This window comes from Meleagris gallopavo, chromosome 1 (assembly GCF_905368555.1).
Source record: "Meleagris gallopavo chromosome 1, MGAL_WU_HG_1.1, whole genome shotgun sequence".
In the NCBI taxonomy this organism is placed as follows: domain Eukaryota; kingdom Metazoa; phylum Chordata; class Aves; order Galliformes; family Phasianidae; genus Meleagris; species Meleagris gallopavo.
In genome coordinates, this window is record NC_139404.1 from 5,896,633 (window position 1) to 5,914,299 (window position 17,667).

Here is a 17,667-nt window from a genome sequence, read left to right on the forward strand (position 1 = left end):
TCTCTCGTAAATATATATGGTGCTCCAAATCACTTCTGTTTGTATTGTAAATTCTCTTGAATTACTCTGGTTCTGGGTTGTAAGACTGCACTCAAATTGCCTGGGCACAACCCAGGCAAAAGGCTACTAAACACAACTGCAAAAAGACCACCAGATCCTCAGGGCTCCATAAAACTAATCGTAAAGAACTGAAATATAAAACAAGGAGAAATAGTTTTGTTTTATTGGCGTCTAAGAATGCTCTCTTCCCTTTTGTGTCACCTTAAAATTGAGCGGTCCAGCAGCTTTACAGTGAAATGATGTAGAAGTAGGTACTGGTTTTGCAGCATGTAGCATCCGTGAGTTCCAGATCAGGAGAAAAGGTTCAGGCAGTTCAAATTCATCCCTCTGGATGAATATCCTTCGGTGTATTGTTAGCATGCCAAGTGTACTGCAGTATGCCAAAACCCAGTGCAGTAGATTCAGTTTAATTTGCACTTTGTTTTTCTGCAAACTCTCCTGTTTGTAAAGTCTTCCCCACCCCTACTGAAATGTCAGGCGAAGCTGATACACTGCAAAATTCTGTTTGTGTGCCCTGCCGAGGAAGAGGGATTTTTACCCACGCTAAATGAGTGAAATTTTTCAGATTTCTTTTCTCTGTTCTAATTATCACAAGATGAGTTTGTAGGCTCTGTAGCTGAAGCGAGTTGTGTTTTGTTTTGGAAGGGATAGTGAGTGTAATGCAAGGTATGTTTTCATGACACAGCAGCATGAAATGTGTTTTGCCATGCATTGCTTTGTATATATATATATTTAGCTATAGCTTTTCTTTAATACGTTTCTGTTAGCAAAATTCAATATCACCGCCTGTTTTGGAAGGGGTGGGAGTAGAGTTAATTTTGCTCTCCTGTTGTCTAGGAAACAGTGGTAGTACTTACTTCCCCTTTGAAAATAGATAGTGAATTCCACATTCAAGAAGCAATGAATAAGATAAAAAGCCACAGATTAGAAACTTGAATTAGACACCATTTGGGAGAGCACAGATAAGTTGGTGCTCAGTGGAAACTTTCAGGTTGTACTGAAGAGTGGGGTTAAGATTGATTTTTATAGAAGGAGCTCATGGTTTTAATGCTCTGGACATTAGGCATTAATTCAGCAAAGCATTTAACTGTATGCTTGTTTTCATGATAAAAGTGCTGCCTCCACAACTAAGGGTGTTGTCCACTTTGTATATTAAGTACTTTGTCTCTGATTACTCGGGGAATTCAGCTCAGTGCATTTAGTGTGCAAAGAGGGGAGGGAGAGAAACCAGCAACCTGGGTGCCTGCACTGCAAACAAGCCATCTATCTAATTCAGGGCTATAAATACTGATACTGGAGACAGAGTTAATGACTGGGAACAATGGATCAGGATTTTAAGAAGTGTTGACAGCTGATGTGATGGGCAGTAAATGACAAGGGTATTTTGGTGCAAGACTGAAATGTTTGGAATTATACATGGAATAAGGAACTTGAAATAAGGAACTAAAGCACAGAGCGAGAGCTGTATGCAATGCTGCACGTTTGACTGGAAATGTAGGTTATGTACTTGGTACTAATTCATGTCCCAGCGAGCAGAAAAAAAAATCTCTTCAATTCAGACGGGGCTTGGGCTGTAGATTTTTCTGACTAAAAAGCTCTAGATAATTCTTTTCTTATGTATTATTAATAGTTCTATTACATTAAATCTTAGGTGCTCAGAATGATCCTCTGGAGGTGGTTCCTCCCTCCCTCTCTCTGCATCGTTCCCAGCTGAAGTCTGTGCTCCCGGGTAGGTGAACCTGGGCTTTGAGAACAGGCAGGCAGAGGCCAATGAGAAGCACAATCCACGGGACTAATTTCTGGTGAGCCACTCAGCAGGTGTGTTTTCAGGAGGGATTTTAGCATAGTCAAGGAGGTGCTGCCCTCCAAAAGGAACAGTTTGAAAAATTGCAGAGTCCTGGGAAATAAATGCTACAAGAAATGAGTGGAAAGGGAGGGAGTGATAGAAAAAAGAACATTTTGGAAGTGATTAAGCACGAGGAAAGTGTTGCAGAGTGAAGAATGGATGTTCTGAATATGTTTGAGGGTGCAAAAAAGGGTGCTGTCAGAAACTAATGTAGATGAGAAAATAAATCTCCTGTTGGGGTTTGCCATTGCTGTGTTGTGATTAAAAAGGAACTCCTCAGAAACCCAAGACAAAAAAAAGAGAGTAATGCAAAACCTTCTTGGCTGTTCTTTTGTTCTGCTGTTCACAAGCAGGCCCTTGTGAAAGTGGTCAGTACTGTACAAATACACATGCCATGTTTCTGACTAGCAAATTCCAGCTTCTCATGAGAGATGTTTTGGAAAAATAAGTGCAAAATTAAGAAAATAAAAAAAAAAGGAGAATGCTCAAGAGGATTTGTGATGGGTTTGCAAAGTGGAAGTAGGATGCAGGTTGGAAGAAGTTTGTGAAATGGCAGTCAATTAAAATGATAAGTGATAGGGGACTGACAGCCTGCATGTTTTCAAATGATCAAGCTATAGCTTGGAGTGCAGTGGTGAGCTGCAGCATTTATTTGGATGTCCTCCTATAGTAGTCGTTAGCCACCTCTTCCCTATCTGTAGAGCAGGGAGAGCCCTAATGACTGCAAATATAATGATGCCTTCAGGGATGCTTAAGGAGGAACATTGCTCCTATAGCAAGGTGCATCCTGCTTCCCTTCATCTCCTCTGTTTCGGCGGTGTGCAGAGCAGCTGAGGACATGCCTCAGAGGGGCTGTCAGCCTCCCCAGCACACATATTCCCCTGAACTTCCCAGAGCTGATAGACAATTAGCAGTTGCTCCTGGGCACAGGGAGGGAACTCCACCACCTTGGGTAGAGCCAGCAGCCATTTGGCCTCCACTATAGAGAAAACAGAAATGTGTGTAACCCTTCAGCACCAGATGGGCATTTCCCTGCACAGGATCATGGAGCCCGTCCTCTGCAAGAGGCATCCATGCCCATGACAAGGTTTCCCAATGCTGCTCTTGCATCATTTCACTCTGATGTCAACTTTCTTGGGCTGCTGCAACCTCATGTTACTACCCCAGCCATTTTTCAGGGGAGAGCTGCTGATAGACCCTGCACACACAAGTGCAGCAGTGCAGCTTTCATTGATGCTCTCAGATTGAACAGCACTGGACTCCTCTCCTGGGCAGAGCTGGGAAAGGCAAAGAGACAGGAAGAAGCTGGAGCTTGAGGAAAGTCACCCTGCAGCATCTGTGTTTCTGCTTCTCCCTTAGAGAAGCTTGCAGGGAAAAGACAAGCTTGATGGATGGTTGTATTTGCAAGAGGATGGAATGTGAAACAGGTCGTACCTGGCACTTAATAGACACTGTTTTTGAAGTAAGGCTCCCGCATGGATGTACTTGCAGACTTCCTTTCCGCCACAGGTCGTGCTAACAAAACAGGTAGGGTGGCAGAGACTGCAGAATGAGCTGCCTGCATGCAAGGTGAATGCCAGTATTGCCATCCTTCTGCTGTTGCATTGTGGTGTTCATTAGCAGAACTAAGTGCCTTTCCCAGCCAAAATGCCAATTCCTACAGTGGTATCACCATTCACCCTGTGTAGTTTTCAGTTATGCTACAGCAGTGGGTTTCAATATGTGGGTCCCTAAATATCAGTTTTTTTGAGAGAGAACTAAATCAGGCATTATCTGCCTTGATTCAAGTGTCCTCAGAAATCTGAGGTTGCACCCTTGCATGTTTGTTTCCTCTGGAGGGTAAAGGGGCACCAGGGGAGTTATGGGGACTATCCAACTCTTTGAGATGCAGATGTGAGATAAAACAAATGGCCTTGAGGTATCTGCTTCTCTTCATTTATTACAGAGACCTATTATGGTGAGACTTATATAGTCTGTGGCACTGGGATTTCAGACATCTGAGACGGGACGAAGTGGTGTGTGGAGATTTCTAATGCCATGAGTAGGCACCAGAAAAGAGGCAGTTTTAAAGTGTGTTGCTTTAATGAAAGGTTTCAAGGCAAACTAAAATTGAAGTCCCTGCATAAGATGATCCATGAAGATGCTGGCTTTCAAAAGCTTAGAAGAAGATGAATGGTTGTCTGCATACAAAAAGGGCAATGTATAAAAGTATCTTTTTTTTAAAAAAAAAACTTTTAAAAAATCAGAAATCAGAGTCAGAAGAATGGAAAAAGATGAGCAGAGAAGGAACAGAGGGACTTCAGGATTTTCTTTGCTTTGTTTTCATTCCAGTGGTCAAAGCTTGGTTCAGGACATCCCCATCCCCAGCCTTTAAGACGCCATCCCATACAGTGGCTTATCTCACAGGGATGAACTGTTTATTGTGAGCGTGCTAATTTCTGATGATAGTTCTGAAAGTGTGTTTTCTTTCCATGTTGACAGAGACTCTATTAGCCAATAAAAATAATTAAATGTATATTGTCTAGATGTGAACGGTGATTATGCCCTCTAGCTAGGAAAGAATGCTTTCTGATGAATAGAAGCTTATATCCTATATTCAAATGAGTAAATTTCTTTAATTTCTGCAAAAGTGGACTTATGAGGAGTGGTATCTATCTACCAAGCCCCCCAAAACTGTGCATAAGAGCCTTTTCCTAGAGTAATTTATAATATGCTTCTCTGTATCTTGCCAACTCTAACAAACTCTCCTCTCTCTTTATGGCTAGCATGACTGTAATTGGAAAGCTAAGTGATTTATAAATTATTAAGAAGTGGTGAATATACCTAATCTAAAGGAATATGGGCTCTTTCAACTTGTGCACCTGCTGTCTGGGTGGGGACAGTGCTGGATCATGACTTGCTCATGATTCCACTATCAAAACTGGAAAAATCTGTCTGCCTTTTAGGGCAGCTCATTTTAAGTTAGTGTTGATGAGAGGTCATCACCCCAACTGCCAATTGCACTTGATTTATTCAAAAATTGGTGAAAGCAAAGGTAAGGATTTTGTAGCAGTGCTTAGCATTGACCTCTAAATCTGAGCATGCTGAATGCTGGTTCATTTTCTTCCTGCAAACGGATAAATCTCCATCTGCACAGGGATGCAAAATTTGCTCTGAAATCACAGTAGGTTTTAGTTACATTAAACTTTTGAGTTGTCTTGCATCCCTCCCTAACACTCAGCCTGGAGAAACAAATTCTGGGAAACAATCTGCCAATAGCCTCTTTCCTTCCAGCTGAGAGTTCTGGGCAGCAGGGAGCCAGCAGGGATGAAATGCTGCTAGGTGCATTCATACCATGGGAGTTTGGTATCCTGAAATGCAGGGATAGGATATTTATTGCCAAAATGGTACAGTTGCTCATGAATTTCATAGAATCACGGAATGGCCTGGATTGAAAAGGACCACAATGACCATCTAGTTCCAACCCCCTGCTATGTGCAGGGTCACCAACCACCAGACCAGGCGGCCCAGAGCCACATCCAGCCTGGCCTTGGATGCCTCCAGGGATGGGGCATCCACAACCTCCCTGGGCAACCTGTTCCAGTGTGTCACCACTCTCTGTGTGGAGAAACTTCCTTCTAATATCTAACCTAAACCTCCCCTGTCTTAGTTTAAAACCATTCCCCCTTGTCCTATTGCTATCCACCCTCGTAAACAGTCGTTCTCCCTCCTGTTTATATGCTCCTTTCAAATACTGGAAGAAATTGTGGCATTGCCTCAGAAAGACTTCATGTGTAGATATCAATTACAGGAATGTCAGTTTCAAAATGTGGATGAAAAGAATGTCATGCTAATCCATTCACCCATAGTCCTTGCCAATGTTCAGATAAGAATTTCTGTGGTGTTCTCACTTCCCTGGCACAGATAGCACCTGAAGCAACAGGGAAATTGAGGAGGAGCTGTTCTCTGTCCTGCTTCGGTTGTGTGTCATTGTTGCTAGAGAAACACAAAATCTTGGACTGGGATGCTGGCAGAATAAAAGTAATTCATATTTGATCACATTTAAAGGAGAGAGAAGGAGGGACCTTGTAAAAACCCTGTTCATCCACTAGAGAGCATATAGGCAGTGCTTCTCCCTGGAGAAAATAAAAATGTCAAGCTCTTATTATACAAAATAATGCAACACAATTAAAATGTTTACTGTAGTTCTACCGTTTGCTGTCATGTAAATGAACAGAATATGTAAAATCTGGAAGAAGGTTTTGCAAATAATATAACGTCCATGATCCAAAGCCTCGTATCTCCTTGTAAGTGTTTAATATCTTATTCTTAAGAGCTTTCCTATTCTTCCCATGGAAATAGTAAATCATTGACAAAGTTCGTGAGAAATCCAGGAGTGGACTTGAGAAGGTGCAGAACACATCTTTGCAAGGGCGATTCATGGCTTTTAGAGGATTGGTGTTTTGATTTGGGTTGGTGTGGTTGGAAAGAAGCTCCTGAAAACAACCAGGTGTGAGTGCTTACTGCAGATGATCAGTGCAAGAAGCTGGAGCTGAGAAGATGATGTCCTTTGAAGTCTAATGATATTAATGTTGATTTGTAAATATTTCATTAGCTGTTACTCTTCTGTAGTGATTTTTGCGCCTTAGTTATGGAGCACAGTTTTTCTCCCTGATCTGATTTCAGTTTTTATCCTCTAAACTGCTTTGTTTGTATGTAATATATGTATGTAACTTTAAATACAGACCTTAGGGTTTTGCATGCATTAAGTGCATGGTGGTAGACCCTACTAATGAATTAAACTTCTTTTTTTTTTTTTTTTCCCCCCCTTGGGTATCAAATTTACTTTTTCCTGAAGCAGTAGTACTGTTTGTTAATGCAGTGCATGTTATAGACAGTTTCTTCCAGTGGAATAACCTGCTGACTTTCTCTGTTGCCCTACTTAACCTTATTCCAGTTGCAGATCACTTTGCTTACTCTTGTAACCTGTCGTGAGAGCCGTGAGAGCTAGGCGTGAAAAATAGCATATAACAAGCAGGTAACTCTTGTGGCACATGCATTTTGCTCTGTTCTCATTCTCTGTCTGTGTCTTATTTTGTGAGTGGTAAAATCTTCCATAGCAGGTTTGGTATGTTCGTATAGATCAGCATGGTTTAGGTGCAGCACAGGGGTAGGTTCATTCCATGGCCTTTCCTACTGGTAAAATGTTACTTGTCTTTTTTTTTTTTTTTTTTTTTTTTTCCTTTTTCGTGGACCACAAATCAGAACAAATACTTTGGGTGCTATTTAGACTGTGACTGGATTTCTCCTGAAAATAATGAACAGTCTGGTCAGAACTTTATTGATGTGGTTTGCCCTCAGCATCAAGCAAAACTTTACCTTTTGTAAGTGATCAATTGATCCCCTTACATTATAACCTGGAGTTAGGAGCAGAATTGTTTGTTAATATCTCTCACTGCAATAAAATGACTGTTAAAGTCCATTACTTTTCTGGGGAAAAAAATGGGAGATGTATTTAATTTTAGCTGCTTCAGTAGTGCACTGGTGCATATATAAATCCCGATGAATGAAATCAAACAATTAGGATTGGAAATGAACAACACAAGGCATGCGCTCATTTCAGAGTTTGCATTTTGTTTCTGATTGATTTTTCTAATATTTGCTTAGTGCATATAGGCCAGTAAAGGCTCTATGTCTGCTGTATTCTTAAAATATCATTGTGTTGACTTTGTGGAATATAGCTCGGTTATTTGACAACATGTTCTGATTAAATTCTCAATAGAACTGCACCATTAAAACAGCTGGTGTGGAACTTAAGTATGTCTGTTCACTTTTCAAGTTTATTTGTTGTTTTTTTGTTGTTGTTGTTTGTTTTAAATTATACTTGATTCCTAGCACTGCACAGTCAGTTTACATTTCAGACATATTTTTCCCCTTTGAATGACAGCAAGCATTTTGTCTGCGTATATACAAGTGAAAATGTGAAGATATCTGCCTTATAGTTGTTTTTTGTTGTTGTTGTTGTTGTTGCTTTAATTGATATTTGGATGATATAAAGCAAGCGTACGACAATAAAGTAGACCAGCTTTCCCAGCTGGATGTCATATTTTACAAAGTATGTAACCAGAGAAACTGTGAATTATGTAAACTGCTAAATAGGATTCTGGGTGTAACATATTACCAGGCTGACTGGAAGATACCACAGATCACTTGCACTTTCTGAAACAGCGTTACTCTGGCTGTTTCTCAGAAGTGCTAAACTTTGCTACTGGGGGGAAAAAGAATACAGTGAGTGAGAGTCATACTTCTGCTTTCCTATGTGAAGAAGTGGGAAGTTTAGGAAGGCTGAAAGCAAATGATATGGAGTACAACTGAGCAGCTGGTTGCCGTGTGCCTGTTCTGTGCCTGCAGGTAGAGACGGGGTGAGCGGGCCGGCCTGGGGCTGCTGGCAGGTTCAGGCACTGTTCTCCCAGGCTGGAGAAATAAGCACTTGGTGAGTCAGTTTGGGGTGGTGGTTTTGCTTTATGTGCTTTGTTACGTCACCAAAGAATGCAATTTCACTGAAACAGGCATTTTAAATGCTGTCCTTGATACAATTTTTTTTGCTTTTTATGCTACGTCTGTGTTTCCTGCCGTGCTGTTGGATCACGTGCTGCACATTGTTGTTGATTGACCACTCGGAGTGTGTTAGGTGCTGTGTGAAGGAACGTAATACAGTAGCATTCATGTTCTGTCAGAAGACTGTATCCATTAGAGGGTGTGCATCTTGGTTTAGTTTTGGGAGGAAAGACTCTTGAAAGGGTCAGATCTGGAGATAAGCTTTGCTCCTGTTGTAAATGTGTTGCCACACAGTGCATTAGGCTGTGCTTGCACCAAGCTCCCTGCTCAGAACAGATCTGTTGGAGTCATAGTAGGTATGAGATTAGTGTTTGTGAAAGGTATGCATGTCAAAAAAACATTCATATGCATATGTTTTAGGTTTTTTTTCGTTAAGATGAGGCAAAATTGACTGCTAATGTGAGCTAGGCTTCCTAGTCTGAGGTATTTTATAATTCATGGCTACTACATGAGTGAAGGGCAGTCCCAGAAGCATGTAGTGGGACAGGACGGGTTGAAATGTGGATGTTTTTCCCTTCCGGAAGACTTGATGTACCAGGCCCAATGCCTCTTTTTGCAAAACCCTATGGCTTGCCTTCCCCATCACTGTTTCTCCGTGCTTCATGATTAGGACCCAAGCCTCAGCGAAGTGGTTGTGAAGAGGCAGCAGGGCCAGTCCTGGGACAGGTCTCTGTGCTGTCACTGGCCCTGGAGGTGGGGGACAGGCTAGGGCATGACAGACAGGCCTCAACTTGCCTGACTCTTCATTAATTAGAGAGGACACAAGCTGGTTACAATGCGTTCATGATTCTTTCAGTCTCCTGGGCTTTGGTTCTCTTCATATTTTTTGAGTCTCTTTCAAAGTTGGTGATGCCAGGCGATGCAGTGATGGCTCTCTGCTCATCAGACCTTTTCAGCATTTTCTTTCTAGGACATAGTTCTCTACACTACCACGTGTGTGATAAGGAAGGTACAGAGAGAGACAGCCCAGCTCACACCTTAGAATCATAGGATCATCAAGGCTGGAACAGAGCATTGAGATCATCTAATACAACGATCCACCTTGACCTCAGTGAGTGGCAAACTTCCTTTTCCCTATAAAGCAAGCCAAAGTTGCTTGCTCTTGCAACTAGCTGAAGGCATATTCTTTCAAAATCCCAATGGAAGGAAAACAGCCAGAACTAGAAAACACCTGTACCATCCACTTACAAAGACCTTCCCAGCTTGTTGTCAGATGAAGGAAAGACGTGATGCGTATCTCCAGAAAATTTTAGATGCCAACCCATTAGTATTTTCCTGCTGAAAACCTTGTACAAAGCATGTCTAATGAGCTTACAGAGAAGGCCTGTTAGGTACTGTACATTGGGCACTGCTCTTGCCCACAAATGTAAGGTTTGATAAGGAAAAAGGAGGGTGCTTTTGCAGTGGTGAGTCATGCGAGTCTCATGCGCTGCAGGCCATGACCTTTGCATGGGAAACTCCATTACAGCATGGAGATCAAGCACACCATGCTGTGGGTGTTGGTAGCTGTGTATGTATTCCAGTTTTAAGTTGTAAGGTCTGCATAGCTTGGCAGAAATGACAAAAGAGCAGCTTCTTCAGTTGGTGTTGGGAGGAGGTCTTCTTGCAGAACCTCTGCAAAATTTTGCATCAAAATACTGGGAAGCTGAAAACTTGTCTTCTCTCATCCTTCCTAGAAATCCTTTGCTTTTGTTAGAAACACAACTTTTCCCTATTAATACAGTTATCTTCATTTACAAGTCTATCATTTTCATTTCTGTACAAACCTAAATCTTGTTCTAATGTATGGAATAACAATATAATAGCATTTAGGCAGTGTGACCAAGTACTTGAAAATCCAGAAAGTTTGAAATTAGCACTGGAACTTGTATTCTTCTCTCAGTATTCAGGAAACGTGGGGTACCAGCCATTGCACACCAGGAATTGCTAGGCAATGACAAGCCATCAGGCTTAGCAACGTGGTATTAAGAATACAATCAGCTTGAATTTTCAGTTGCTTCCATGATTTTGAGCTGTTAGATTCAAAGCACAGTATGAATGTAAATATTTCTGTCTAGGGCTCATCATTTAAAACTTTTATCAGTTGAAAATGTGTTTTCACATATTCATTTCACTGTAAGATTATGGGCCTTTATTTAAAGACAAAAAATACTAAGCCTGAGAGGTTGGGTTTTTGTTGTTTTTTTTGTTTGTTTGTTTTGTTTTGTTTTGTTTTTTGCTTGCTTCCAGAATTTGGTCATTTGGTCTGCATCAAAATTCAGCCTTCTCAGCTTTTCCAGTCTTCCTTTCCCAGTCATGTTCTACAGTGAGTTCAGTACCACCTTTCCAAATTAGTTAACCTTTTGCCCTATAAATATTCTTTGATGGAAATTTTTGTTGTTTGGCTTAGATTTCTGATTGTCAGCAAATGGAGGCTGATAATGAAACCCTGCTGCCAGCATGTGAGGGAGAGCATTAAAACCCCAATGTACTCCACACTGCTCCCACCTTTACCTGCCCCTATCGCATACCATTACACTCAATTTATCCAATGTAACGTGATTGTCATACGAAGCCAAACCAGGCTGTCGTAAGACCTTTCTTTTCTACCTGTCAGTTCAAGAAATAACTCAGATGCAAAGCTTGCAAAGTAGAGCCAGCACTCAGTGTGGGCACTCTGGATTTGCGTGGGACAAAAGTGGATTATTTTTTTTTTGGCCTCCTACTCTTCAGACTCTTGTTTTCTGTTTGCCTTTACCTAATGTTAGCTATCTTGATTATCTGAATACTGGAGGAAGGCAGCAGTGGCAGCCAGGCCTGTATGAGCATATCCTGTTGTCTGCATATTTCTTCATTGGCACGTGGATGCTCTGGGACACTGCCTGCAGCATCTTGGGCTTTCTTTTGGGGAAATCACAGGAGAAAGTTCTGAATTTCCTTGAAGCTAATTATTCGAAAGTAGGCAAGATATGCATGCTTTTTCCATTGTAAATCCCACTTTTCTCTTCATGAACCCTGGCATAGAACAGATCTTGTCATTAATCTTTGTGTTTTATCAAGCTTACAGTGAGTTAAGCAGAGAAAAATATTCATAGGCCTTATAGAGTACAGTAAGTTGCACCATTGTACTGCTATGTTCAGGTCATTAAAAATAATTTTGTACCTGTAAAAGTCTTTAAATTGATTTGGAAAACCTAAGATTTCTGTGAAATACATAAAAACCTAAAAAAATGCATATTTGTTTATCTCAAAATCCACAAACCATTAGCATACTTGTTTCATGTTTTAAAATACTAACTCTGAAAACTTGACAATTTTCTATTTTTCTGTTTAAGTAGAAGGTGAGGATCCTCGTCCTCAAACTGTTTTATGTTCTTTCAGTTTTGATTTAGATTTGTAGTTAACGTTTTGGATGCATCAAAAGCATGACTTGCAGTCAGAAGGCAAGAGTCCTTGTCAGCGTTTCAGTAAGTAGAGGTCAGAACAGAACATGAGAACTTAACTTGCATATTCATAATTGCATACATTATCCCAAAAGAAGGTCTCCTATCAGACATTGTCCATTTACATGCTTAGTTAATAGTTTACTGGGCACTGTGAGGATGGCAGCTGTTTTGTTTGTTTTTTTTTCCAGATGAGAGTATAAGTGTAATTTTTCTGTGTAATAAGGGACATGGGTTTAATGCCTGAAGAAGGGATACCAACATTATTTATCTTTTGAAAAAGAAGAAATCCTAGAAATACTCCATCCACCTATGCACGTACGCTGGCCATAGACACAAACAGTCCTCCAAACACAGGTGCCATTTTATATTATCATCTGTCAGTCTATGAGCACCTGCCACCATGACAGAGGTGGCAGGAAGGAGAAAGTTTACAAGTTTTAGAAGAGATCTTGGAGGTATTTGAAAATGTGAAACAGCTCTAAGCAGGTAGAGTTAGCATGTTAGATAGGTAGTTAACTTACTGAGCATAAGGCTATTTCATAATGGCGTGGAGAAAGGAAATTGAGCAAGAAAATCAAACAGAAGCTAATGTAAACTTAAATAAAAACTTTTTCTTGAACAGATTCAAGCCTTACAAGAAAGCAAGAATTAGTGGTAGGTAAGTCCAAAGTTGCAGTTGCAGATGAGGATAGTAAAGTGTGGTCCACTATTTCCCAATTTTCAGCAAGACCTTTTTACTGATATGGGTGCAATAGAAATGTTTGAGACTCTTGGCTCAAATCAGCTCCTTATTGCCCTGAGCACAGTGTTTAGAATGCTCTAAGTGGCTTAGTTTAAAAACAGCAGAGCTCAGCCCAATGGGTGCAGCAGTTATTCACATTCATTCCCGAAAAGAGATGAAGGAGTTGCAGAGAAGACAACGTTTCAGAGGTGGAACAAAAAAAACTTGTCTGTTTCCTAATGGAAACTAAGTTGGAGGCTTTGCCACCCCTCTTCACTAGGATGGGATTCAGCAAAATTGTTCAACCTTTGGCGCCATATGTTTGCAGAGGTGATGAGCCCCTGCATGCTGCAGCACTTGCAAACAGCCGAGCTGCACCAAGCACATTATCATCTACATAGAAGATGATATGCAGTAGCTCTGGGGGGTTGGAGGGGGGGAATCAATCCAAGAAGCAGTGTGTACTGTGAAACACAGGGCCTACACCAGACTCCTGTGGCCCCAGGAGGGCAAACAAAATGGGTCAAATGCAAATTCATACGAAACAAGAGGCAAGCACTGAACCGGGAGCGAGTGGAAGCCCGAGAGAGGGTGTGGTGGAGCCCATCAGGGCTGTGTCCTTGGGATGTTGGGCATCTGGAAGCTGCTGTCCTGGGCTTGTTTCCCCCACAAGAGGTTCAACTACCTCCCCCACCAAAGGGAGCTGTGAGGTTTATGAATGCCTTGAATTGCAGCCAGGTAATTACCTTCAGGAAGTTTTCATTTTGCTAAATGTAATCCAGAGAGAGAGAGAGAAAGAAGAGGGGTGAGGGGGGGAGGAAGAAATTTAATAACATGATAAACAACCATTTCTATTTAGAAGCCTTATAGAGGAAGCTCTAAGTGTGATCTTCAGAGAAATATTTCATTTGTGTAAGTGTTAATCCTAGGAGGATACTTTCCCTTTGGAGGATATACACAATGTCCAAATAAGAGACCTGACACACTGCACTACCCAAAATTAGCTTTGAAGAGCATTGGCTTACTGTAATGGTGCTGCTTGCCAGATTATTGCTCGTGCCTTTTGAAGAATCAAAAAATAACATCTCTGCTGAAGAGACTGTTTCCTCAAGTTTACTTCCAGATTTATTTTTTTAGTTCTACTATTAATTTATTTCCTGCATTCTGTTAAAAGTGGTATTTACAGGTCAGAAAGCATTAAAAAGTTTTCATTTGGAAAGCAAAGCAAAACAAATGCACACCACAAACAACAGCAGCAAACACCTCTCTGCCTTTGTTGATTGCGTACTTTACCAAAGATTTACATTTTTCACATCTGCTGACTTGCCTTTATAGTTTTGATCTTGCATGCTGAATTGGTACAGAAGACATTCTCCTGATCTGGAATAGGAGATGGTAACATTTCTGATTTTTTTTTCTCTTTTTTTTTTTTCCGAAAAGAATACTAAAATAGTCTTTATTTTTATGATGCCACACTAGTGCCGAGTTTGACATTATCACATTAACTGCTGATGTATAAATGCAACACTAATGTATTAGAATTAAAACACTGTATAATGACCTTCCCTTGGTTCAGCCATTAAAAATACATTAATATGCTTTCTTGCAAGTTGGACCTAATGCAATTTATTCATCAGTAACTGTTTTGTGGGTTGTTTTTTTTGTTGTTGTTGCTGTTGTTGTTTTATTTATGGATATCTGTTTATTTTCTGGAAAATTATTCTGACTTTGTCTTTTGCAAAGTAAGAGCCATCAACATATCAGGCACACTTACATGACCTTTATTTATTTAGAAGAGCAGTAGCCAGAATAAGGAAACGGAGTCTCCCTTGTTCTAGTGCGTATTCAAGTGCTCTTGTTGGCCAGCTTTCTCCAGTGTTGTGTGGTTCAACATACCCATTTGTAAAATTAGTATATTACCCATCTCACATGCAAATTGAGCCTTAATTAACAGATGTTTGTAACTGCTTTCACATCCTCCTAAGAATCACACTGTGTGAGTGCGAAGCAGTTGTTGCTGGGAGATAAGAACAACACTGAGGGAGAGGCTTTGCTGGAGGTGGGGAGAGGGTTTTCTGGTGCTTTTTTTTGTGTTCTCTTTTTTTTTAGCTACTTCTGTACTTCTTTATAACTCCTTGTTTTGAAGTGGGTGGGGTGTAAGATAGCAAAGAAAACCAACCAAAACTATCTTCCATATAATAGCTGTTACTTCACGTCTTCCCTTCTCCGCCTCCCATGCACCAAGGTTTTAAAGCCTTAAAAAGCAAGCTCGGAGTTGAACAAAAGGACTGCTGGTACAGCAATAGGCATGTCGCAGCATACTTGAAGATAGCAGCTGTCAGGACAGAGGAGCTGAAAATGCAGCCATGTATGCAGGCTACGGGAAAGCTTGGCCTTGGGCGTTTTGCTTTCACTTCGCTACTGGTAACCCTTTGTGTGCTGCAAATGATTTTTAAAGTTGGGGGGGCACAAAGTCAGAGACTATTTCTGGAAATAGATAAAGCAACTGGTAATAGCTGTATGGGTCACAGTTGTGAAGTATGAGCAGCTCTGCATTTCAACAGCTTGGCTGTTATCTGATTGTGAGCTTCCTCAGATGGGAACTGCTGCCGACCCAATTTTAATCAGTTGCAATTTTGCCTTTACATCTAAATTAGAATAACTTGGATTGAACAGGAAATGAAATGTCTGCTCAGAAGTGTTTCTGTAAAGCAGTAAATTTCTTGCTTTAGTTTCATGGAGCATCTCCAGTCTGACACTCCTCATTTTACCCAGATGTTATAGGGGCTGTAACTCAAATGTATTTTATGTCAGTCCCCTGATTGTAAAGTTAAATAAACAGTTCACAAACCATATAAGAATGTCTCCCCAAAGCCCCCTCTCTTTAAAACATGCAAATACAAGTATTATACAGGAATCTGGAGCTAGAGAGGGAACTTTCTCTTCCATTGTCTCAAATCCACCTTCTTTTGGGAGCAACCACAACTCACCCTTGCCAATGGCTGCTCAGTGGGAAGGAGTGAGAGGATCTGGTGTATCAGTTACTGCAAGTAAGCAGGCATATATTTGGCACATTTCAGCACAGCCTAATATACCTCTCGGCTTTGCTGAGTTTTATTAGAAAGACGTAGCTTGATTTGTGGCTAAAATCTGATCTGCAACCCAAAATACCTCTCCTCAGCAAGCTGTTGCTCCCACACTTTTCACCAGTGTTAAATCCAGTTAAAATGCAAACAACTGTCTCCAAGGTTCAGCTAACATCTGTTTGCATGCTTGTTGTCTAATACAAAGGCTAATTATCACAGATCCTTCTTCAACGTTTTCTTCTGACTTCACCGATTGTCCACAGTCTTGATATCTGGAGCATAAATGCCAAGGCTGAAACGTGCATTCAATTAGAAGATGACTCTTGACTGACCTACATAACAGTTCATTCATGAGATAATGTGACCTGCAGTCATAGAGATAAAAGTCAGTTGATTGAGCTGGGCTGGCTGTGTATACTGCAAGCTCTCCAGTGATTGAGGAATCATCTAAAATTAGACTTACACTGTACGTTATCGAGAGCCTTTCAGATCTGACTCTATTTCGGTAATATTTCTTTTATGAGATGGGCGTATAATTTGTCACATTGTAATCTTTTAATGCTTAACTTCATTAGCATGAAGTACTTGGGCATCAAATAAAATGAGCAATTAAGTGATTTATACTTAAGGTCTGCTCTCGGTTCAGGGCTTAGGTAGGCAGCCTCCCATGAAGAGGAGAGATCGAGCATTTACCAGTCTTTACCACTTCCTTTGGAGGCCACAAAACGGTGCTTTCAGTAGTTGAACCTCTCCTTTGTGCGTATCCCAATTGGCTGCTGCCACAGCACAAGTTACTATGCATATTTATACTAAAGGTTATTGATTGTCTGTAGTAAAATCTACAGGGCATTTTACCCAGTTTTTGCCTAGTAGATTTACAAAAGGGAGAACTCGCTGCGGAAGTTAGCTCACCAGCAAGGAAATGGTTGAAGTGTAATGGTGAAGCGATGCTCTTGGTATTGCTAATAACCACAAAGGAAGCTCAGATAAAGGTTGTAGGTCTGACAAACCTTCCTGCGCATGCTCACAAAGTAAGACGGTTCAAGAGAGAGCACGGCTGTCTCTTCCAGACCCAAGGGACTGTGAGGTATTTCAATCCTCTTTTTTTTTTTTATCCTATTCATCGTATTGTCTTAAAGATTCATTTCAATAATGCAAAATTATCTTTTGTCCTCTAGGGCATAAGTTCCTCTTTTTTTTTTTTTTTTTGCCCTATAAGTGTGCTAGGAGAAGCCTGCGCTCTGTCACACGAGTCCCCAGTTCCTCTCAGATGAAGGCACTCCGGAGCTGACGGCGCATGTCACAAGGAGGAAGAGGGGACATTTTGTGCAGGAGACAGCTTGCTCTTACAGAGCTCTGTAAGCATAGATTTAAGGTTTTCTCCATTATCTCCAGTGGTTTTCTTACCACTGTGCACATTGCGTGCCATTTTCTTTCCTTCTTGTCAGTATGCTTTCATTTGGTTTTTAGCTTCGTGCCAGTGCCATTCTGATCCTGTTTTGCAAAAGGTAAAACTAATCAAAAAGCACAGGAACTTGCTGTTGGTTCCTCCTTCAGGAGTGTCGGTGAGAGTCTTTTGTGAGTTTATTTCTTTGTTTTCAATGTTCTTTGCTTTGAACTGTTAACTAAAAACAAGGAAGTGGTTACCTGAGCGAGAGTAAAAATCGGTTTAATTTAAATTTTCACTTTGTACATCCTGCAGGGCTTTTGCTTGGTCCAGTCTTTTTGTGCTGAATACATGTAATTTGGCTTTGACTAGCGAAGTAACCATTGGGTAAGCTGGCAGAGGAAAGTGGGAGGGAAGCTCGTGTTTTTGATGCAGTTTTGGTGGTGTAGCAGACCACTTGATGTAAGATGAGACTGAAAGTGCACAGGACCCAATTAGTGCCCATTTTCTGTTTTCTCTTGATTGGCTGCAGAGTCAGCGGCTTA

At 41.0% G+C, this 17,667-nt stretch overlaps 1 protein-coding gene across 15 annotated transcripts in view; it reads left to right on the forward strand.

The window, feature by feature from the left end:
* Positions 1-17,667, forward strand: part of CELF2 (CUGBP Elav-like family member 2) — a 370,306-nt gene that overhangs the window by 155,403 nt on the left and 197,236 nt on the right. The window contains exons 1-2 of one of the 15 annotated variants that reach the window (XM_019619487.3): positions 16,716-16,822; positions 16,955-17,093. The exons of 5 other annotated variants lie outside the window; for them this stretch is intronic. Coding sequence is in view for 1 of the 10 variants with exons in the window: in XM_085215679.1 (XP_085071805.1) it covers positions 1,831-1,862 (32 nt within the window). In the remaining 9 variants the exon portion in view is untranslated. Of the gene's footprint in view, positions 1-1,711; positions 1,879-16,715; positions 16,823-16,954; positions 17,094-17,205; positions 17,314-17,667 lie in introns of those variants that run through there. 9 more of the 15 variants (XM_085215689.1, XM_085215679.1, XM_085215636.1 and 6 more) reach the window with 9 other exon arrangements.